The 24,929-nt window shown below is 43.4% G+C and overlaps 2 protein-coding genes across 10 annotated transcripts in view; both read left to right on the top strand.

Annotated features, from left to right (window-relative positions):
• LOC116943710 (uncharacterized) overlaps positions 1-2,811 on the top strand; it is a 106,045-nt gene extending 103,234 nt beyond the window's left edge. For all 9 annotated transcript variants that reach the window (XM_032956801.2, XM_032956802.2, XM_032956798.2 and 6 more), the window contains one exon: positions 403-2,811. The gene's annotated coding sequence lies outside the window, so the exon portion shown is untranslated. The remainder of the gene's footprint in view (positions 1-402) is intronic.
• A 12,241-nt stretch (positions 2,812-15,052) lies between these two features.
• On the top strand, positions 15,053-24,793 carry PSMC5 (proteasome 26S subunit, ATPase 5). Its single transcript, XM_032957084.2, has 12 exons — positions 15,053-15,343; positions 17,088-17,159; positions 17,277-17,346; positions 17,974-18,071; positions 18,182-18,238; positions 18,433-18,663; positions 18,807-18,933; positions 20,378-20,568; positions 21,025-21,123; positions 21,861-21,971; positions 22,618-22,704; positions 23,970-24,793. Exons 1-12 carry the CDS (start codon positions 15,302-15,304, stop codon positions 24,021-24,023), a joined length of 1,239 nt encoding a protein of 412 aa, XP_032812975.1. The 5' UTR covers positions 15,053-15,301; the 3' UTR covers positions 24,024-24,793.
• Positions 24,794-24,929: the final 136 nt, after the last annotated feature.

Here is a 24,929-nt window from a genome sequence, read left to right as displayed (position 1 = left end):
GCTAATCTGGTTTCCTCCCACATGTAAAATTTTTAATAAAATAAATTAACCATTCTCATGCAGGATGCTTTTGAAAATGTCTTGAGACTCAGTGAGGCTTTTAAGATAAATATTTGACCTGATTAATTAATGTATGATTGATTGTAAATTTCTTCTTGTACTCCGGTCTTTGTGATCTACCATGGTGTACCTTTTTCACATTTAACAGTCTTCTTAATTAAAATAGAATTAGGTCCTTACACATTAAACCGACCTGACTATTGCTGCATATGAAGACCTGCAGCATAATGGTTCGCGGTGACTGGAGTTTGGGTAGCCCTGAAATAGACGAATAAGAAAGTTTTACAGATGACCTTCAAGGCTTTTTACCTTTAATCTGCATTGTGTACGTGTGCTTGGCAGGTATACGCAGGAATGCCACAGTCAGAGTTTTCTGCCCTGCCACTCTGGAGGCAGCAGGGCTATCGTAAAAGTCTGCCTGCTTACCTGAAGACCCAACAGAGACGAAGTCCTTACCCTGCCTGGACGACTGTGCCTGTTCACACATTGGATCCCAGAGTTTGCACCTAGGTCCCACTGTCATGAAACAAAAATTTTGATGCGTTTAGAGCTGCGGTGATTTGTGTGTGTGTAACTGCGATGGAAGGCTGTTCTGGAGAGTATGTGAACCAGTTTATTGTCAGTGGGCATTTCACCTGTGGTGTTGCTGGCACTGTTATGGTCCTGAAACAATATAGTGAAATTGAACCCATGCCGTAGTTTGTATTTGAATGACATCTACTAGCCTTGTGTATGGGCATGTACACACGAGCACAAATACACTTACATTGATATGTTTGTAAATACATTTTGGGGGAACTACACAATCAACTGTGGATTTGTTCAACCACCAGGATATAGCATTTCAACAATGGGCAGCTTGCTCCTAATTTCTGCAAACGTCATTCTTTACGCACCTGCAGAGCATTGATTTATACGCCATAAGTGAATATCTGCTTTTTCATGGGTAAATGGGATGATAATTTTTTTACCCTAAGTGTGTACTGTTCATTTTATGTGACATTTAGCTTTGCCCATGAATTACTGTGCAGTATCCACCACCTGAAGGACACAGTACCTTGCTGAAAAAAACAATGGCCCCTTGTATGGCCCAATGTGTCTACAATGCTGTATTTTCATTTTGAATATTTAATATTTTTGTGTGGGTTGTTTTTGCTTTGTGTACAGTATTTGTCACAGGGATAGTTCAGTGTTAAACCACAGTGTGTAAGCATGGGTGATTGTTAACCCAGCTGTCATGTACAATAGTTAACAGCTACAAAACTATGACCGCAGGGTTCAGTAGGCATTACCAAGAAATTGAGATTGTTGATCGTCAGCCCCTTATTTGATGGCCTTATGAGCACGAAAACATGGTTGACGTGCGAGTTTTTGAATGTGTTTGCCATTAAGCTGGCATTTAAATGCACTGACTGGTGGGGGCAGTGGCTGTCTTTCTGGCAGTTTAGAAGGCCCAACTTCCCATATTTGAATCTTGACTTAAAGCTTTCGTGACTGCAGGAATTCATATTCTTGGGACTTTCGGTAAAGTCACATAGATAGAAAATAACAAAAACAATTACAAAAACGACGTTTCGATCGCAACACAAGCGTTTTTTTTTTGCTTCCAGATGACGAACGCTTGCGTTGCGATCAAAACGTCGTAGTTTTTTTGTTATTTTCTTTTAACCTATCTACGGGACTTTACCGAAAGACCCAAGAATATGAACTCCCATATTTGGGCAATATAAAGTTAATATCAGTGATGCAAGTTACAATATATACACGATTTATCACGGCTACACACATTGTATATAGTTTAATTTTAGGAACAAATTTGGGACAAATTTAAAAGTGAATAAAATAAAATATTGTTTAGTATGGCCTAGTCAGCTTAAGTAAAGCGTTGCAAGGCTCCCTTTGCAACGTAAATTGCCTTGTACAAAATCACGCACTTACGAAAAAGTAACGATATCATGTAACTTTTTGTTGTGTATAAATCAACACATCTGTACAATAAAATGAGTTGCAGTCAAGTTGATTGTACAGTACTTGAATACGTACTGTCGTTAAGGTTTTAAATATATGGGTGAACATTGTGTAAGTGCACTTGCGTAAAGCATCACAAGGTAGTATGCTTTACACTCTGGCTGGCCTGATGGCTCTTTATGAAATCTAACGTTGAATGTCATACAGTAATTGAAATTCATTTAATTCGCAATGTGGTGCATTCTTAAATTGATCGTACAGTAATTCACTTGCGTATTGAGTACAAGCATTACAAAATGTCCAATCTGTGCAGGACTTACATGAAGCCATTTTAAAGAGGCAACTTGGTGTTAAATTTGGCAATGGACTGCAGTAACGAGTGTTCAGTATGTTTGAAACTCGCAAAATAGACTGGCTTTTTTAGTGTTTTACTCTTTTGCCAATTTGAATACTGTACTGGATCAGCTGAACCCCATTTTAGAACTGTTTTGTAAAACTTGCATTGTGAAAAGGTAAGAAAGGAACTCCTACATTTTAAATACAGCACTGTATTGTCTACTATGTACATGAGTACAATTTTAGAATAGCACATGCAGATTTTGGAAACAGTGTTTGTATAAAAACTGTGCCTTTTATAATTGTAAAGCATAAGACAACTGAACAGCTTTTTTGCATTTTATTTGTAAACTGATTTATCTATGCAAATGACGTCTGTGCATATGTAGTAACGCAAGGTGTGATGTGATGCTTACGAGTGATTAATAAACATGCATGTCAACCCGTCACTGTGTGCATGTCGTGTTGCAAGAGTTGATGACACGTTTAATCATGATGAAGGTTTTTTTTTGGGTTAGATCGCGTAAAAATAAATGTGTCGTTGACTCACCACCACCCGGCACAGCCAATCAGTAAGGTGTGTCACGTTAACAAAACATGCCAATTAGTTACTACTTCAGCACACCGGTGTGTTGGAGAGTAAACCCGCGACATTTACAATGTGTGCCAATACTCTTGAATTTTGACGGCCTTATTCTAGCTCCTGTGGAGGAGGGCTTCTCGGCACCTCGCCCGTCGTCCTCACTGATGTCCTCTTCTTCCCCCCTTGTGTACAGATCCTACTGACTATTGTATGTCGGGTGTTTAGGCACAGGGGTTGGGGGGGGGGTCGCGATCTGCACGAAGTATAAGAAGCAGCGCACTACGATTACTACGCACACACGGGGGTCTACATCTCACACTACATAAACATGGCCCTGTACATTACATACAGGGTGTTTCAAAATAATGCACCCAATTTCAAAGCAGTATATTTCACGATGGCAACATGTTACAATTACACCAAAAGTTACAAACGGTTTAATGGGTTATCGAGTTTTACTATCCATTTTATAAATGCTCTATGTGCCCTCCACCTGCTGTACGGGCAACATCGAGACGATAGTTTAATTCGCCCCAAACTCGTCTCAAAGTGTCTTCTCTTCCACTGAAGTCACCGCTGCCGTGATTCTGTTTTTGAGGTCATCCAGATGAGTCGCTAATGTATGGCACAAAAACACCACGGGTCTTTGGCGTATCCCCACAAGAAAAAGTCGCAGGGTGTGGTGATGTCTGGGGGTGATCTTGGGGGCCAAGAGTGTAGCGCCAAGTCTTGGGGTCCTGTGCGACCTATCCAGCGTTGAGGCAGTGTTGGCTTACGAATGACTGAGGCTAGGGCAGGGGTGGGCAAATTTTTTGACTCGCGGGCCACAATGGGTTCTAAAATTTGACAGAGGGGCCGGGCCAGGAACAGACGGATGCAGTGTTTGTGTGAACTAATATAAATGACATGTAAAAATCATTACATGAAAGGATTTGGCCTTTAACAGGTAGCAAAGCATTTATTTGCAAGGCAATTTAACAAATTGCACGAACATGAACAATACAAAAACATGTCGTAACTCCCGGTCAAAGTGCGCCATCTAATGGGGAAATGGGAGCATTACAGGTGAAAGGTAAAATTGAATAATAATAATAATATTTGGACAAGTTCGGCGGACCGGATTAAAAAGCCCAACGGGCCGTACTTTACCCATGTCTGGGCTAGGGGCTGTTTGTGCCCTGAGAGAGAAGCATCTTGCGGTAATCATTTGAAGCGCCATAGGCTGCTCATGGTTGCAGAGATACAGCAGAGCGATTTCAAATCGGGTCCATCTTTTTAACCACCCTGTATAACAGGGTGCTTCAAAAATGTTAACACGTCTGAGAATTTGCAACAGTACCACAAGAAATGTGCCTCCTGGCTCTTGACTACTGCCGGAAGAAGATTCCAGGCCACGTGTTGACAATGATGACGGACAAGTGGGAGACTCTTTGACTTTTTGAAGCTATTAACATACATTTGTTATCATATTACAATGTATTATCCGTTCTTTTTCCATTAAATAATGATAGTCCCATATAAGTTTAAACACATTTTTTAGCATCATTTCTATCATTTTGGTGATCTGTGCCTAACACCTGACACTAAAGGCTGACCGAAACTGAATTCTGGTTTCGGCCACAACCGAAACCAGACCGAAAGTTAAAAAATTAACTTTCGAACGAAGCCGAAAGTTTAACGACACTTTCGACCGAGACCGAAACAGAAAGGTTTATAACCGAAGTTACCGAACACAAGATTGATGAAATATGTAATGATGCAATGCTACTTTAATGAAAAATAAATCTAGAACTAATCATTCAGAGCCTGCAGTAAGAGTCGCTACATATCAAATCTTTAGGTGTTACTTACTTAGTAATTATATCCAAACAAACGAATGTTGTAGTTAAGAAACAACAGTTTTTCCGCATTCAGCCAGACAGGCTGCCGTCTGTTGACCGGTCGTATCTACATTAGCAGACCATGGGTTGCTGCTGTAACCTCGCTCCCAAGCTGCTGCTGCTGCTGACGTGTGTGTATATGTGTGTACGTGTGTTTGTGTGTACGTGTGTGTGTTTGTGTGTACGTTTGTGTGTGTGTGTGTACATGTGTTTGTGTGCAAAGACTGCCCTAAATGACATCATAACAACAGTCTGGACCACTGGACGGGTTCCGCATCTCACTCCTCAGTGTGCCGGGAAAGGTCCTGGCAAGGATTATTCAACATCGCCTTGCCAGGCACGCTGATGAGAGGCTTGCGGAGCCCCAATGCGGTTTCAGGAAAGGGCGGTCCTGCACAGATGCCATATTTTCTGTCTGTCTGCTACAGCAGAGCTTTAGGGAATTCCAACAAGACCTACATCTCTGCTTTATTGACCTGGTCAAGGCCTATGATACAATCAGTAGGCCTGGGCTCTGGGTTGTTCTTCATGCTTTTGGAGTACCTGACCCTCTGCTCACGATCATTAAGGACCTTCATGATGGTGAGCGGGCCCGGGTAAAACTACGTGGCCGGGAGTCAGAGCCATTCCCTGTACACCTTGGGGTACGACAGGGATGTCCTCTGGCTCCCACATTATTTAACATCTATTTTGACCATGTAGTTCGTGAAGCCTTCAATAGCTGTACCGGGGGAATCTCCATATGGTACATATATAATGGGAGGCTGATCGATGCCTGGGTGCGGTCAAGGGATGGCTCCCTATTGCTCAATCACGTTATGTATGCTGATGATTTGGTAATAGCTGCTCATTCAGAGGAGGAGTTGGAGATGCTGCTGCTGAGACTGGAGTGTGCCACTAGGAGGTGGGGCCTTACCATCAGCCCGACCAAAACTAAGCAGCTGCCTGGGTATTTTGTACCATCGGACACTCCACCCCCACAACTCCCAATCGGTGATGGGGCAGTTGTGGAGAGAGTAGAGAGTTTCCCATACCTGGGCAGTGTGCTTAAGACCGGCTCCAGTTTAACAGCAGAGGTCTCACTCCGAATCAGTCGAGCGGCAATATCTTTTCATCGGTTGCGTAACGCTGTGTGGAAGCTACCTGGTCTGTCGCTCCGCACTAAGCTTCAGGTCTTCTCGGCCACGGTCATTTCCTCCCTTCTCTACGCTTGCGAAACGTGAACCCCCCTAATGGAACATCTTCGCCGGTTAGAAACATTTAGGCTGGCCTGCCTACGATCCATCCTGGGTTTAACCAGACTGGATTGTGTGAGGAGCTCACAAATTCTTGAAAGATCTGGGCAGGGTCCCATCGGTGAGCTCCTCCGGCAGGCAAGGCTGCGATGGCTGGGTCATGTAGCCCGCATGCCCAGCCACCGCATGCCGAAACAGCTTTTGTTCGGCCGGATCGAGGGGGCTAAGCGGGCGCGGCACGGCCTAGAGAAGAGATGGAGTGATGTGGTACAGGAGGACGTGGAGTTGAGTGGACTTGCCGATGACTGGTACCAGCGGTGTCAAGATCGGCCTCTGTGTAGGAGGCTCGTGAAGGATGCCACTGGGCAGTTGGAGGCAGTCGCCCTCCAACAACAACGGAGGGCGGAGGAGCGACGCTCAGAACAACGAGCGGAGCGCCGGGTGGCTGAAGCACAGCAGGTTGGCACAGTAGGGGGCACAGGTGGTGCATCAGCCAGTCATCTCAGTCATCTCAGTCAGTCGACCCGTGGCACTTGGGTCTGCCCCGTGACCTCCTGCCAGCGGGCGTTCGACACTTCACGTGGCCTCAGGGTGCACATAGCCTGGCACAAGTGTCGTGGTGACGTCACCGCCACTTAGTGGCGAACGGCGGTTGTTGTTGTGTATTTGTGTACGTGTGTACGTGTGTGTGTACGTGTGTGTGTGTGTGTTTGTTTGTACGTGTGTGTGTGTACGTGTGTGTGTATTTGTGTACGTGTGTGTGTGTACGTGTGTGTGTGTTTGTGTGTACGTGTGTGTATTTGTGTACGTGTGTGTGTTTGTGTGTACGTGTGTGTGTTTGCAGCCTATCGGATTGCCTAGCGCCGACTGACCGGCCGATAGGCAGAGTGATAGACGTAGCACTTAGCGTTACATTCTAAAAATAGATCTTTGGTTGACGAATCACGACCGAAAGTCAATATCAGACCGAAAGTTAAAAATTTACTTTCGGCCGAAACCGAAACGTTGCCGAAAGAGGCAATTTGCCAACTTTCGGCACCGAAACCGAATTTCGGTCGGCCTCTACCTGGCACTATACGCTGTGTGTGATGCTGGGTAGGCTCCGTGGATTGTCATACAATTATTAAATATTCGTGTGTTTTTCACGAAAGGTTTATTAAGATTGTTACTTATTTATTTATTACAAGAATATTCAATTTTTTCCGAAAATATACCAGCGCCGCTTTTGATAAAAGCCAAGTGCGCCCCTGCTTTTGTATTTTATCTTTTTATTTTGCACACCATTCCAGAATAATAATAATTTTTTCGGTTAATTTGTGTGTGACAATAGGTTTTTTTTTGGACATGGAATAGAAATGGATATAAAGAAGCAGAATCACTTTTCATTTGAATTCAGTGCAGTTTCACTTCGATGACTTTTGCTCACGCTTATCATGCAAATTTGTGAATGTCTTCATTCCCAGAATTGATCTGGTACCGTCTGATGTGAATTTACCATTTATTTGTAGGCGAAAACAGTTTCCAATCATTCCTGCATTTTATATCACTATCAATAAGTCACAAAACTTGTTTTTTTTCCATGGACAACTTTGTGTTGCTTTGTCAAGATGCAAAAATCCAACCAACATCAAAGTGCCGATTCAACGAAATTAATTTCAAGGAAAACTTTTGGGAGATGATCGTCAATTTACACCAAATGTGATATATGGATAATTTTTAGATTAAATAAATTGAATATAATCTTTAAATTGTATTTTAATTTAATTTTATGAACCCGGCCAATTACACTAGTTAGTTAATACTTCAGCACACTGGTGTGTTGGAGAGTAGATCCACATCTAAAAATTGTGAACAAATTGTAAACCCAAAACATTATTCCTAATTTGCACGTTTTGTTTACGTGACAAACCTAACTAATTGGCTGTATCGGGTGTTGGTGGGTTAACCACACATTTATTTTAATGCGATCTAACCCACAAAAAACGTAATTATGAATATTGGTCGCGAAGGCATTCGTGTTAAACTGAGAAGTTTAATCTTCAAGGCAATTAACGGTAGAACAGTAAAATGCAATTGTGCGCACTGAACTTTGAATAAAAAAAAATACTTAAAACGCAGCCTGCATTGCACACACGCACTCTGAGATCTCAATATTAATTTTAAAATCGGCTCTGTGAACGCAGCCGCTGGGGTCGTGACGGGTTTCATATGGCCCTGTTACGTTTCCCATTCTGCAATAATGTGCACCGATGCCTATACAATTATTGAGGGCGACATTGGCACGTAAAATAAAGATTGACATGGCTCATTGTTTATCGCGTTTAACAATCATCGGGTGCGTGCAGCGTGGAACGAGCTTATTTGTTTTTGAATGGGGAGGAGTAAATCGGTAAACGACGTAGCGAACTGGAGTTTGGGAAACCCTAAATACCGTAAAGGGAAATGAGCCAAAAGAGGAAGAGCGAGGAGAGAATGTCTTCACGACGACATTAGAGATTGGTGACAGGGCAGACGTAGCTACTACTTGAGCACAGTGGGACAAGACGGAGGAAAACTGGAAATCAAATTTCAGTGTTTCAGTTTCATTTATTAGGTATAGCCCTGTGAGCCACGCCGTTCTTGAATCGGGTGCAACTGCGACAAACAAAAACGTGAACAAGAAACATCTTAGAGTGACTACGCGCAACAGAAAAATCCAGGAAGAAACAGCAAATTATTCCAGAAAAAACACCGTATTTCAACGCCGTGTGCAAAAATCCCAGTGGGATGCAAGTCAAACAATAACAACCATAAGATATTTTAGATTAAAGTTATCAGTCTAACTCTGTACTACAACAAACAAATATGGCTAAACCAAAACGTTTTCGAAATCACAAAAATAAAGCGATAAAAACAATGTAACAGCGATCATAGGAACTGTGATGCAAATTGAACAATATACGATATACATAACATGTACGACCAAACTTTGCAGCCATAGCTGGCAACATGAGTCACTTCATAACAGCAGGAGTATCTGTATGCACCTTTTAATATCAGCACACTATAAACACATTCCTGCGGAGGGAGCTGGTAGGAACGTTGGGTTGCTCGGTCAATGGCCAGGGTCAACGGCGGCACCACGTGGTGTATTCCGCAAATATGCCCGACTGTGAGGGCGGGCACAAGCCGGCGTGAGTAAGTTAAACGTTGAGTTTTATAAGGGCCATCAACCGCCATTTGCTACTAAGTGGCGGTGACGTCACCACAACGCTTGTGCCAGGCCATGTGCACCTTGAGGCCACGTGAAGTGTCGATCGCCCGCTGGCAGGAGGTCACGGGGCAGACCCAAGTGCCACGGGTCGACTGACTAAGATGACTGAGATGACTGGCTGAAGCACCACCTGTGCCCCCTACTGTGCCAACCTGCTGTGCTTTAGCCACCCGGCGCTCCGCTCGTTGTTGTGAGCGTCGCTCCTCCGCCCTCCGTTGTTGTTGGAGGGCGACTGCCTCCAACTGCCCAGTAGCGTCCTTCACGAGCCTCCTCCACAGAGGCCGATCTTGACACCGCTGGTACCAGTCATCGGCAAGTCCACTCAGCTCCACGTCCTCCTGTACCACGTCACTCCATCTCTTCTCCAGCCCGTTCCGCGCCCGCTTAGCCCCCTCAATCCTGCCAAACAAAAGCTGTTTCGGCATGCGGTGGCTGGGCATGCGGGCTACATGACCCAGCCAACGCAGCCTTGCCTGCCGGAGGAGCTCACCGATGGGACCTTGCCCAGATCTTTAAAGGATTTGTGAGCTCCTCACACAATTCAGCCTGGTTAAACCCAGGATGGATCGTAGGCAGGCTAGCCTAAATGTTTCCAACCGGCGAAGATGTTCCATTAGGGGGGTCCACGTTTCGTGTGTAATGCTGGGTAGGCTCCGTGGATTGTCATACAATTATTAAATATTCGTGTGTTTTTCACGAAAGGTTTATTAAGATTGTTACTAATTCATTTATTTATTACAAGAATATTCAATTTTCTCCGAAAATATACCAGCGCCGCTTTTGATAAAAGCCAAGTGCGCCCCTGCTTTTGTATTTTATCTTTTTATTTTGCACACCATTCCAGAATAATAATATTTTTTTCGGTTAATTTGTGTGTGACAATAGGTTTTTTTTGGACATGGAATAGAAATGGATATAAAGAAGCAGAATCACTTTTCATTTGAATTCAGTGCAGTTTCACTTCGATGACTTTTGCTCACGCTTATCATGCAAATTTGTGAATGTCTTCATTCCCAGAATTGATCTGGTACCGTCTGATGTGAATTTACCATTTATTTGTAGGCGAAAACAGTTTCCAATCATTCCTGCATTTTATATCACTATCAATAAGTCACAAAACCTGTTTTTTTTTCCATGGACAACTTTGTGTTGCTTTGTCAAGATGCAAAAATCCAACCAACATCAAAGTGCCGATTCAACGAAATTAATTTAAAAGAAAACTTTTGGGAGATGATCGTCAATTTACACCAAATGTGATATATGGATAATTTTTAGATTAAATAAATTGAATATAATCTTTAAATTGTATTTTAATTTAATTTTATGAACCCGGCCAATTACACTAGTTAGTTAATACTTCAGCACACTGGTGTGTTGGAGAGTAGATCCACATCTAAAAATTGTGAACAAATTGTAAACCCAAAACATTATTCCTAATTTGTACGTTTTGTTTACGTGACAAACCTAACTAATTGGCTGTATCGGGTGTTGGTGGGTTAACCACACATTTATTTTAATGCGATCTAACCCACAAAAAACGTAATTATGAATATTGGTCGCGAAGGCATTCGTGTTAAACTGAGAAGTTTAATCTTCAAGGCAATTAACGGTAGAACAGTAAAATGCAATTGTGCGCACTGAACTTTGAATAAAAAAAATACTTAAAACGCAGCCTGCATTACACACACGCACTCTGAGATCTCAATATTAATTTTAAAATCGGCTCTGTGAACGCAGCCGCTGGGGTCGTGACGGGTTTCATATGGCCCTGTTACGTTTCCCGTTCTGCAATAATGTGCACCGATGCCTATACAATTATTGAGGGCGACATTGGCACGTAAAATAAAGATTGACATGGCTCATTGTTTATCGCGTTTAACAATCATCGGGTGCGTGCAGCGTGGAACGAGCTTATTTGTTTTTGAATGGGGAGGAGTAAATCGGTAAACGACGTAGCGAACTGGAGTTTGGGAAACCCTAAATACCGTAAAGGGAAATGAGCCAAAAGAGGAAGAGCTAGGAGAGAATGTCTTCACGACGACATTAGAGATTGGTGACAGGGCAGACGTAGCTACTACTTGAGCACAGTGGGACAAGACGGAGGAAAACTGGAAATCAAATTTCAGTGTTTCAGTTTCATTTATTAGGTATAGCCCTGTGAGCCACGCCGTTCTTGAATCGGGTGCAACTGCGACAAACAAAAACGTGAACAAGAAACATCTTAGAGTGACTACGCGCAGCAGAAAAATCCAGGAAGAAACAGCAAATTATTCCAGAAAAAACACCGTATTTCAACGCCGTGTGCAAAAATCCCAGTGGGATGCAAGTCAAACAATAACAACCATAAGATATTTTAGATTAAAGTTATCAGTCTAACTCTGTACTACAACAAACAAATATGGCTAAACCAAAACGTTTTCGAAATCACAAAAATAAAGCGATAAAAACAATGTAACAGCGATCATAGGAACTGTGATGCAAATTGAACAATAAACGATATACATAACATGCACGACCAAACTTTTCAGCCATAGCTGGCAACATGAGTCACTTCATAACAGCAGGAGTATCAGTAGGAGTATCAACATTTTTCAATGCACCTTTAAATATCAGCGCACTATAAACACATTCCTGCGGAGGGAGCTGGTAGGAACGTTGGGTTGCTCGGTCAATGGCCAGGGTCAACGGCGGCACCACGTGGTGTATTCCGCAAATATGCCCGACTGTGAGGGCGGGCACAAGCCGGCGTGAGTAGGTGAAACGTTGAGTTTTATAAGGGCCATCAACCGCCATTCGCCACTAAGTGGCGGTGACGTCACCACAAGGCTTGTGCCAGGCCATGTGCACCTTGAGGCCACGTGAAGTGTCGAACGCCCGCTGGCAGGAGGTTACCGGGCAGACCCAAGTGCCACGGGTCGACTGACTAAGATGACTGAGATGACTGGCTGATGCACCACCTGTGCCCCCTACTGTGCCAACCTGATGTGCTTTAGCCACCCGGCGCTCCGCTCATTGTTGTGAGCGTCGCTCCTCCGCCCTCCGTTGTTGTTGGAGGGCGACTGCCTCCAACTGCCCAGTAGCGTCCTTCACGAGCCTCCTCCACAGAGGCCGATCTTGACACCGCTGGTACCAGTCATCGGCAAGTCCACTCAGCTCCACGTCCTCCTGTAGCACATCACTCCATATCTTCTCCAGCCCGTGCCGCGCCCGTTTAGCCCCCTCGATCCGGCCGAACAAAAGCTGTTTCGGCATGCGGTAGCTGGGCATGCGGGCTACATGACCCAGCCAACGCAGCCTTGCCTGCCGGAGGAGCTCACCGATGGGACCTTGCCCAGATCTTTAAAGGATTTGTGAGCTCCTCACACAATTCAGCCTGGTTAAACCCAGGATGGATCGTAGGCAGGCTAGCCTAAAATTTTCCAACCGGCGAAGATGTTCCATTAGGGGGGTCCACGTTTCGCAAGCGTAGAGAAGGGAGGGAATGACGGTGGCCGAGAAGACCTGAAGCTTAGTGCGGAGCGACAGACCAGGTAGCTTCTACACAGCGTTATGCAGCTGATGAAAAGATATTGCCGCTCGACTGATTAGGAGTGAGACCTCTGCTGTTAAACTGGAGCCGGTCATAAGCACACTGCCCAGGTATGGGAAACTCTCCACTCTCTCCACAACTGCCCCATCACCGATTGGGAGTTGTGGGGTGGAGTGTCCGATGGTACAAAATACCCAGGCAGCTGCTTAGTTTTGGTGGGGCTGATGGTAAGGCCCCATCTCTTAGTGGCACGCTAAGGGCACCACAGGGTGACCAGCCCCTCCCCACCCAGGCCCTCCCCACCCTCCCCACCCAGCCCCTCCCCACCCTCCCCACCCAGCCCCTCCCCACTTTCCCCTTCCCACCCAGCCCCTCCCTCCCCACCCAGCCCCACCCTCCCCACCCTCCCCACCCAGCCCCTCCCCACCCCACCCAGCCCCACCCTCTCCACTCAGCCCCACCCTCCCCTCCCCACCCAGCCCCTCCCCACCCTCTCCACCCAGCCCCACCCCTCCCATTTTTGGATCCACGACGGACGGACGGACACAATAATCCCCTGTGGGCTGATGGTGTAGTAACCAGGTGGTTCCTACACAGTATCAAAACTCAAGATCATACTTTGTCATCCGGAACGATACATTTGATTTCAGGCCACTGAATAGGGGTGCACAACTCCTCTAGAGCAGTTTTGACTGAGATGCGCAGCGGACAGCTACGAGGCTGTCTGCCCCATGGATCGTGACTGTGCTGTTGATGAGTTTAACACATAGGCTTTCGCAGGCACCCCGAAAGAAAACAACCTTTAACGCGGATTTATCACGATGAGTTCAAATGGACCTGCCATTGGGGTTGTAGACTGGTCATTTCCTTGTCAGTGGGCAGACGTGCAAAATCGGCAGGGGATTAAATAATTTTGTTCCCCCACTGTAGAGAGTTCGCGTCGTTTTGCTGGCTTCTGTGTTTTTTTTTTGCTACACGGTCCGTAGTTTTCGTTGCCTGGCCACAGGAATATTTGCTGGTTTATTCCAGGATGTTTCTGTTACGCGTTGTCGCTTTAAGACGGTCTGTGTTCAAATTTAGTTTGTTGCGGTTGCACCCGACTGCTCACGGGGGGGGGCTATACCTAATAAATTAAACTTGAGTCAAAATAAAATAGAGACACGTAGAATGGAGATAAAGTAATACAAATAAAACAATAAAATAAAAATTATCACGACGTTTTGGCCACAACACAAGTGGGCCTTCTTCAGGTGAAGAAACAGGACTGTCAAGATGAAGGCTACTTGTGTTGTGGCCGAAACGTCGTGAGAATTTTTATTTTATTGTTTTATTTGTATTATTTTATCTCCATTCTACGTGACTTTACCGAAAGAACCAAGAAGATGAATCCCTGCATTATGAGACCTCCTTTGCCAGTAAAAAGATATAGTAATAGGTTTTACTCTTTTAACTGGCACAAAAACTGATACCTTTATTCAAGGCATCATGTTTGCAATAACCACAACACAAGCAGTCAAAATGCAAACAACAGAGACAACTCTGATAATAATATGCGCTGTCCTTGAATTTGATTGGTCCACACCCGAGACGACTTTTCTTAGAGCCTAGTCTCCACTGGTGTTGGACCAGAAGACGCCAAAAGGCATACAACTCAAAAACAGCGCACTATCAGAGTATTGAGTTGTACGCCTTTTGGCGTCTTCTGGTCCAACACCAGTGGAGACTAGGCTCTAAGAAAAGCCGTCTCGGGTGTGGACCAATCAAATTCAAGGACAGTGCATATTATATTCTTAGTTTTTTCGGTAAAGTCACGTTGAAGAGAAACAACGTGACTTTACCGAAAAAACTAAGAATATGAATTACTGCAGTCACGAAAGCTTTAAATCAAAAGACAGTGCATATTATTATCAGAGTTGTCTCTGTTGTTTGCATTTTGACTGCTTGTGTTGTGGTTATTGCAAACATGATGCCTTGAATAAAGGTGTCAGTTTTTTGTGCCAGTTAAAAAGGTAAAACCTATTACTATGAATCCCTGCAGTCACGAAAGCTTTAAATCTAAATAAAATAGAGAATTCGTGGCTCAGCACAAGCGACTCTCGGAATCACATCACTGCCATCGATTCCGATACAATGGAAGTCCCTATGAGTAATCGATCCTAGGGAATCGTACCGAGTTCCAAAATCGATTCCCACTCAGCTATATAAACAAAACGGCGAACGCGCGCCATTGCCAGACGCGTCGAGGTTGGCGTCAGCGAGTCGCTTGCGGATATGTCACCTTACAACTTATAAACCACTGATTTTTACGCGCGAGCGCGCGCGGGAGTGGGCAAGTGAAAACATTGGCTTTTCAAGTTCACTCTCTGTTGCGCGTGTGTGTATATATTTAAAAAAACCCCACAAATCTAACGTGAAGTAATAAAAAGTCGAGTTTACGCAGTGACGTCACTTCCAGTCATGCCGGCAGCGATGGTGATGGGCGGCGGAGAGCAGATGAGGGTAATTTTGACTTGTTTTTGTGTGTAAAATTACAACTAGTTGTGTCACTTCCACTCGCGATTAAGGGTCGCCTGCGCGTTAATTGTCGCGTCTAAGCGCTGCGTTCGTTTTATTTTGACGCGGGATGCTGCGGCGGGTGGGTGGGTGTTGGGTGGAGCGGCGCGCGGTTTGGTGTCGGAACGTGCAGAGTCACTGCCTTTGGACTGCGCCAGGCCGCAAGCGAGAGAGCGTTGTAAAACCGTGGCATTCAAAGATAATTATCGTTGTAAATTGTCATGTGGTTTTTTTTAAAAGACACTTTAACACGTCCTATTTTAGTGAAACAACGCGTGTGGTTTAGTCTTTTTTTTACGCTTGATATTTTTGGTAGGTCTGGGCCCCATCGCGTGAATGTGGAATTGCCACCCACCACCGCTTTGGCTCCATCTTGCCTGGTTGAGCTGTGATATGGGCGAGGGGGGGACTTCACTTCAGTTTGTCTCTTGAGTTTAACCACGAAAGTTACTCGGATAAGAATTGTGGGGTCCATTGCTTTGATTTAGTAAAAGAGCACTTTGTAAATCCGAAGGCCTACAATCTCGCCTTATTGGGCTTCGGGGGTTGTTTGACCATACTTCACCGCGATGGTCAACGCGTGATGTGAAGTTGGTTGTAATCGCCAGCGAAACGGGAGTCAAATCGTAAATGTTGTGGGTTTACTCTGAAACACATTGGTGTGCTGAAGCAGTAACTAATTGTTACGTGGCGACCCTTACTAATTGGCTGTTTGGTGGTGGCGGGTTTAACGACACATATATACGCAATAAAACCCCCAAACACCTTTTATTATTGATATTTGTAGCGAAAGCCTACGTGTTATACTGAAGGTGGTGGTGGGGGAGTCCAATACCGGTTCAGCTGTCACTGGCCAGGAATCATAATTTGGGTAGCTGGAATCGTAGCCAGTGTGCTAATAACTGCGCCACTGGTCCCGTCTGGGATCATCAGCGACGCGAATCAAAATAAACTCAACTCTGGCAGGAACTGTTATTGTACATGCATTTATTTGTATGCAAGGATCTTAATGCCCTCGACGTGAGGGCATTGAGGTCCTGGTATGTTGTACAGTACTTTATTTACTCTGCAATTTGCCCTGGAGGGCTCAACGGTGAGATACATATTCTTGGTTCTTTCGGTAAAGTCACGTAAATAAAAAAATACAATTGAAATGTAAAATAATAAAAAAATATAAAAAGAATAAATTGAAAATAAAAGCAAAAAACCCACAAAAATAGGGAGGCATTTCAATTTGACAAACTTTAACCACTGTAAAGTTGACTAAATGACGATATAGGGAGGTGGTGTCCTTAGTTTACATTTATGGTGTTGATATCCCTGTAGTTTTACTTTTTCCCTAAGTAACCCCAGTGGAGATGAATGTTGCTTGGTGTGAATAGGGGAGACACTTTGATTTGGCTGCTTCAGAGTGATGGTGCAGTTTAATTTGTGCTCACCCTTTGAGCTCAACACGAGTATAAATTTGAGGGAAGGCATTTGTTTTGGAATGTAGAATATCCACCACCGAGCTCTGAGCTGCATTCAGAGACAAGTATTACCCAAGTAGTTCATGCACATACAGGCTTCATTGGAGCAGGGATACTGACCGTTGATGTTTTAAATACAACCACATGTAAAAACAGCACGTGACCATTGCACATTCGTCAAGATACAAACTGGAGGCTTACTGACGTGATGTTTATTTCAGATGGAAACAGATGATGTCAAAGGGGGTGATGGCCTTCGTCAGTATTACCAGACCAAGATAGAGGAGCTACAGGTAAAGCTGGAGATTTACATTTTGCTTGTGCAATTCACACCAGTGTGAAATGTTTTTAAAGTGCCATCACTCAATTACATGTTTTGGTTGATTATTTTGCGCCGTCTTTATCTGCAGTTGGTTGTGAATGAGAAGAGCCAGAACCTGAGACGACTGCAGGCTCAGCGAAATGAGCTCAACGCTAAAGGTCCGTTTAGTTCACGACTGTTTTTATACGAATCAAGTTAATGAAATATATATGCTTTAAATTTATTCATTGAGCAGTAGTGTGTGCTTGTATGCTATTTCTGTGGTTCACTTGTGTTCATTAATGGTATGGTTGATCTGTCACATTTACAAAAATGGCACCTTGCTTATTCTAGAATCTGAAAAAATATACATGTCAACTGTAGTGTCCTTTAGACAGCGAAACCTAGGTGTATTATAAGGTTATATAGAAGTTTTCAATAATCTTATTGCACATTCTTTGGGTCTTTCAGCAAAGCCACGTAGATAGCAAAATAATCCAAATAATAACTAATATCACGACGTTTCGATCGCAACACACCTGAAGACGATTGCTTGTGTTGCGATCAAAACGTCGTGATATTGTTATTATTTTTTCTATCTTCGTGGCTTTAGCGAAAGACCCAAAGAATATGAATTCCTGCAGTTACGAAAGCTTTAAAGTCAAAATCTTATGACATTTGTGAAATGGAGTATCGTTTACTATATTTGAGCTTGTCGATGTTGTGTACAGTATTGATGCAACGACCTTTCTCCAACTTTTTTTTATTGGTGACCTCCCCACTCTTCTCTCTGCCCGTTACCCCAGTACGCATGCTGCGTGAGGAATTGCAGCTGCTTCAAGAGCAGGGCTCGTATGTTGGGGAGGTGGTGAAGCCCATGGACAAGAAGAAAGTTCTTGTCAAGGTAATGGTGCAGTAATCAGTTGGGCATGGTTTTTAAATGATAACATTTAATATTTTATTTAAATATTTCAAAGCTTATTCCTCAATTTTTGTATTCACAACTCCCATCAGGTTCATCCAGAAGGCAAGTTTGTTGTGGACATTGACAAGAACATAGACATCAACGATGTAAGTAACAAAAATAATGATCAATCATTGTTGCAAGTCTTTGTCGTATATTTTTGTGAAGGGGATAAAAAACATTTCAGAAGCTGTTTCTCCCCAAATGTATGAAGCATTGCATATTTGTCACCGACAAGAACATTTTACTTCAGTCCTTTAGGCCTGCATGATGAAGTCCTTTGGGATTCTCTTTTGTTCAGGTGACGCCAAATTGCCGTGTGGCACTGCGCAATGACAGCTACACGCTCCATAAGATCCTTCCCAACAAGGTGGACCCACTGGTATCTCTCATGATGGTGGAGAAGGTTCCCGACTCAACCTACGAGATGATAGGCGGCCTCGACAAGCAGATCAAGGAGATCAAGGAGGTGATCGAGCTGCCTGTCAAGCACCCAGAGCTCTTTGAGGCACTCGGCATCGCACAGCCAAAGGTGAGACCTACAATCGTCTTGTGTCCTTTATTTAATTACGAATGGCTGATAATACCCAGATAAGAAAGGTCGGCCATTGTATTTACATATTTGTTGAACACAAGCACCTGAACAACAAATAACTCGCTTGTGCATCTGCGCAGGGCGTGCTGCTGTATGGACCGCCAGGCACAGGGAAGACTCTGCTGGCGCGTGCCGTGGCACACCACACAGAGTGCACCTTCATCCGTGTGTCGGGCTCTGAGCTCGTGCAGAAGTTCATTGGAGAAGGTAGATAAACGCATGACCGCTGTTTGGTCATCTTGTGGGAGTGACACTCGCTGTATTGTGGTGCAAACAGATCTCACTACTAGCGGGAAGTACCCGGCGTTGCCCGGGTCAAAAAAATATTTCAAACCTACTCTTAAAAATCTTAACAGCAGTGCATACTGACTGTGGTGGTACCTGCTATGATTACAGCAGTGCATATACCGACTGGTTGTACCTGCTATGATTACAGCAGTGCATATACCGACAGTGGTACCTGCTATCACTACAGTAGTACAATGCTGATTCTATAGCAGTATTTATCGACTCTATAGCACAAAGTACTCACCTGACAGTGGTGTGGTGAGGCCTAGTCCCGTGCAGAGCCTCCGGCCTCACCTAGATTGTCCAGCCAGCCGAGGTGGCAATTTGGCGGGCTAGCTGCTACCCCTGACCAACCCCGACCACCCCCCCCCGCCATGATCTCCCCGGCCGCTCTGCAGTAATATCTACGGCCTACAGTGGTAGCATCTACAGACTGTATAGTAGTAACTGCACGCATCAGGGTGGGGGGGACATCACAGTGAAGATTTAAGCTCAGCGTTTAGTGTATTCTAGCATTATTAACGCGAAAGAAAATGTCCCCCTCACTCCCACCGAAGGCGTGTGACTTGGCATGGGCCGTCCCCCCCCCCACCAAAGGCGCGTGAGTTGGTATGGTCGTGCATCATAAATAAATAGAGAGATGGCACACAAAAATCGCACTAAATCGCTAATTAAACTAATTTCAAGTTGACGTGAAAAAGTAATAGTTTTTGTTCACGGCAGGGCTTACGGCGTGGTACCTGGCTATTTTTATTTAACGTAAACCCCACCGTTGGAGAGCCAAATCCTTCGCAAGCACGCGAGCACACACAAAGCCACACACAAACCCACAAACAGACAATTTTTGACTTTTATATATATGTAAACAAACCTCAAGACCACTTGGTCTAGGTGTTTATATCCATGTATGGAGAGTGATTGCATAATAGTTTGGATCCTAAGTTTTGATCCCGGTGGTCTGGTTTCAGTTCATGGCCATGTTGAACACTGCTAGCAAGTGGAATCAAAAACTGCCTTGGGTACACCCCAAGTCAATTCAGCCTAAAATGGGTACTCTGTGCCATTTCAAAAAAATCAAGATGAATTGATTGTGCAGGTAAAATATATAATTGTCTATTGTAGCATGCTGTTAGTATTTTAAGTGCTCTCTCATGACACTTTCCTAGTGTTGCTAAACATTTCTATGTGCATGTTGGTGAATACAGGTATATATTTTTTTGGGGGTTAAATATCCATTTTCTCTGCCTCTACATCATTATTTCTTACGGTCCCTCGTGGTGTTGTCCCACCAAGCGCCTGTTGTGCTATATTCCCATGTACCTGCCTTCCCACAACCGGCATCGTGTGCCTGTACATTGGCCAGGGTCCCGAATGGTACGCGAGCTGTTTGTGATGGCACGCGAGCATGCACCCTCCATCATCTTCATGGATGAGATCGACTCCATCGGCTCCTCCCGTTTGGAGGGTGGCTCAGGGGGTGACAGTGAGGTGCAGCGCACCATGCTTGAGCTGCTCAACCAGCTGGATGGGTTCGAGGCCACCAAGAACATCAAGGTGTGAGTCTTAGAAGTGGCTCCAGCAGTGTGACCATTCCATATATCTGAGAATTGGCTTTCACAATAATAAAACAATCGTATTCAATTGACATGTTTGTATCATGCCAACATACTAAATCATTTGCAGACCCTGAACAGTGACTGCTAATAATCTCTTGTACAAAGAAAAGCATTCAGCCATGAACGTTTTAATGGAGCAGCGCATTTTATTTTAGGGCGACTTTAAGAGGGGAAAAAAAACCCTTTGACTTGACCAGCAGCTAATCAATTTGCATCAGCACTGCTGTGTAACATGAGCTAATCCCAAGAGCTTTAAAAGGCATTGTATTTTTAATGACTAAGCAAGTGAACTTCATGGAGTGCCTGCCAATAATCTAGAAACAGCAGTCGATTGTACAGGAAAGAAAATGAAGCGGGAATGTCTTCAAAAAAAGCGTTTTTCTTTTTCCCTAAGGTGATCATGGCAACAAACCGGATCGACATCCTTGACCCAGCACTGCTGCGGCCTGGACGCATTGATCGCAAGATTGAGTTCCCTCCACCCAACGAGGAGGTAAAGGAACAATGTAAAAGAAAAGGCATTTAAAATTAAATAGCAAAAAGTATTTTAACCTATATGTTTATCTGGGTAGACAGCGCGTGAGAATGTTATTACTTTGTTCACTATACTTGCTTAATGTATTATGCCACGTTAACAAAAAATAGTAAAATCTGTATCATTTGAAGGCGAGCCTGTCTGGTGATTAGTTTGCTAGCATACTCCAAATAATTTCGTACAGTGAATTAACACTAAGTTTACATTGTTTAATTAAACACTTGTATATAAGTCACACAACTTTACTATTGTCTAAATATTTACAGTTTAATAACACTTCATAATTACTACAGTTTAATATAAAGCTGAGGTTTAATGGCCGTGATAATAAATGTTTTAATTAAGCATACATTTCAAATTCTTCTTAGAAAGGTATTGTCCATAACTTACAGCATGAAAAACACCACTCCCAAACCATGTGGTAGACTGGTTTATACAATTGGTAAACCCATTCCCGTGGGTGCCTTGTGCAGAATGATAGCAGAATGACAGCAGAATTCCATGCTCTTCCACAGACAGCTTTATTAGTGCAACAGCAGTGTTCCAGATGTAATGTTTTTATTTTATGTTTGCCAAGTGTTTTTGTCATTCTGACTTTGAGAAGTTTTACTGTAAAAAATCATGAAATACATTTAGCTCCGAGGTGTGGGCTGCCACTAATGTGTGAATGGCCTTTTGTCCTTTGACTCCACCAGGCCCGTCTTGACATCCTCAAGATTCACTCCCGCAAGATGAACCTGACACGCGGCATTAACCTGCGCAAAATCGCAGAGCTCATGCCTGGAGCTTCTGGTGCCGAGGTCAAAGTAAGTATCCACTTGCATATACATGCTGACATTAACGAGACTACGTCACCACAATATTTCAGATCCTTCCACTGGCTCCCTATACAATCTCGGTTCAACGACAGGTGTTTTGGCTGTCTCCAAGATCCTCCATGTGGATTCGCCCACCTTTTCATCACTTAATGTCCTACTGCTTTGTACTTGATCTTAACTGCAGCATTTAAGGCCTCCTGTTGAAATCACAAATCAACTTGTATAAAATGGGGGGTTCTTTTTCAAAGGTTATACCCATTGTCTAGAATTTCCTTTTCATAACCATTGACAATGACAACCCTTTTCTGTTAAAATCTAGGCTAAAGACCTTGGTTTTCTCCCGAGGAAGTGCAATCAATCACCATATATTACCTCCCTTTGCCTTGTAGCCTCCAATAAATAGTTTTTCCCATGTACATCCAATATCCATATTCCCTACCTTGGTTGTGTTTTCAGATACTGTCAGATATATAGCTTCTGTTTAAATCCACATTGCTTTGTACTCTATATAATTTTCTTAATCTATAATTCAAATTAAAGCCAAGAGCACTGTGGCAATGCCCTGCAACATCGGTTGATGGTGGAATTCAAACGTTTGTATGGAAGTTTATTTTTTGCGTGCTTTCGTGTGAAGGGTGTGTGTACGGAGGCGGGGATGTATGCACTGAGGGAGCGCCGCGTGCACGTCACGCAGGAAGACTTTGAGATGGCCGTCGCCAAGGTAAAGCTTGATGTCTTGCTGCTCTGGAATCCTGCTTTCATTCACATTCGAATTATAAATCAATTGGTCTGTCTAGTCTGTTTCTGAGCACCTACGTACCTACCACGTGATTCTCGCCACCACGGAGATGTTCACTACCTCACCTGGTATACAGGCCGTGGGTTCGATCCCAACCCTGATGTCTGTGTATTTGGAGTTTGCATGTTCTCCATGGTCGGGTGGATTATTCACGGGGTCCTCCAGTTTTTATCTCCACATTTAGAAACATTTGTTTAGAGTATTTGGCTGTTATAAATTTCCACAAGCCACTTTGTTGAGCTGTCATTTGTGGCCAGGTCGCTTCTGAAAAAGAGCCATAAAGCTCTTACCTATTCTTTGGTTCTTTCAGTAAAGTCACGTAGATAGTAGAAAAATAAAAATAAAGTGAAAAAAAAAACACGAATGTAGACTAGCCTGGTTCTTAATCAGAGTGAGCGTACTGGCAGTCTATAATGTATTATGTAGCCTGATTCTTAACCTTGGTGAGTGTCCTGCAGTCTATAATGTAAACTGTAGCCTGTTTTTTAAGCTGGTGAGCATATTTATTTTCCTGATGACGACTGCTTGTGTTGCGATCGAAACGTCGTGGTTTTTATTTTAATTTTATTACTGAAAGAACCAAGAATAAGTCTACATTATAGACTGCCAGTACAGTACGCTCCTTCATTTTAATAACCATTGCTACAGTCTACATCATAGACTGCCAATATGCTCACCAGCTTAAAAAGCAGGCTACAGTCTACATTTTAGACTGCCAGTACAGTCACCGAGGTTAAGAACCAGGCTACAGTCTTCGTTCGACTGCCAATACGCCCACCGAGGTTAAGAACCAGGCTACAGTCTTCGTTCGACTGCCAATACGCTCACCGAGGTTAAGAACCAGGCTACAGTCTACATTAGTTTTTTAAATTATTTTAAAATATTCAATATGAATTTCCTGCAGTCACGAAAGTTTTAAGTCAAAAGCTCTTACCTGTTTAAGTCGTTTAGTTTTAAGTTCATGAGCTTTTTAGTTCTTGTCCATACCGCCATTTTTGTTACGAATGAGTGCATAACCATTTTATATATTACACTGTATGAACATTTTCTAATGTTGATGCATTTTTTGTTGGTAAAGAAGTCAAATTTCACTAGTGTGCATAAAGCTCAAAGGCTTGTCTTATAGTCATGAGTAAGTTTACAGCTGCTGCCAGCACTGCATTAACTCAAGTGTTTTTGTATTACAGGTCATGCAGAAGGACAGCGAAAAGAACATGTCCATCAAGAAGCTCTGGAAGTAGACCGGTGTCGGTGGGCACCCACTGCTGTGACTCCCCCCTTCCCCCCGTGCCAGTTGTAACCATCAACAGTTTCCTGCCTGTCGGTGTCTATACACAGGTTAACTACAGTGAACACAAATGACCATGCCCTCTGCTTAACATTTTAAAACAATGTCGACATGCAGGAGAATTGAAAGGACGTTTGGAGAAAAGATAAGATGTCTCATCTTTTTCTAAATTTTGGCAAAGATCCATTCTGAAGAGAAAATGATCTGTATTTTTTTGACTTATTGTATTTTTTTGCTGTTATCGAGGGCCATACACTAACTAGCACTGACCAGCTTGGTGAAGTATGGTCAAACATGACCTACATGATGTAGGGATGCCTTAAGCAAATTTATAAAGTTCTATGAATTTATTGGATTAATGCGTTTAATTGACACCCATTGCAGACTTCATAAAAAGCGCATATCTTGCATCTTTCATTGTAGTTAAGAATGTTATGGCTATAAGCCTTAGGCTATTTCATGATTGCATCACTTGTATGCAAGACCATGCCTAATTAATGTTAGGATTCAGATGAATTATTTCTTTGCTGGTTAACTTTTCTTGGTTTTTGTCATTTAACAAGAATGTGTTAACTTTTTGATGGCACGTGATGTTCAGTTTGTGGTTTTGACTTTTGAAATGCTAAAAGTATTGTAATTGGATTAGTGCTTTAAAGGTTCAGTCTAAAATTGGTTTGTTTTCTATTGGTAACTGAAATAATAATAAACGTGTCTGGTGACAAATCTGGTGTATGTGTGTAGATTTTACTATCACTTACTATCCACCTGCCAAGATATGTTTTGCATGTTGCATAAATCAAGTGTGCATTTGTCCATATGTATCTTATGTATGTTGAACTTCTTTCACATCCTACGTAGC

Source organism: Petromyzon marinus, chromosome 19 (genome assembly GCF_048934315.1).
Source record: "Petromyzon marinus isolate PM22_M1 ecotype Great Lakes invasive population chromosome 19, UKy_Petmar_22M1.pri1.0, whole genome shotgun sequence".
In the NCBI taxonomy this organism is placed as follows: domain Eukaryota; kingdom Metazoa; phylum Chordata; class Hyperoartia; order Petromyzontiformes; family Petromyzontidae; genus Petromyzon; species Petromyzon marinus.
This window is presented reverse-complemented; position numbering and strand designations above follow the sequence as displayed.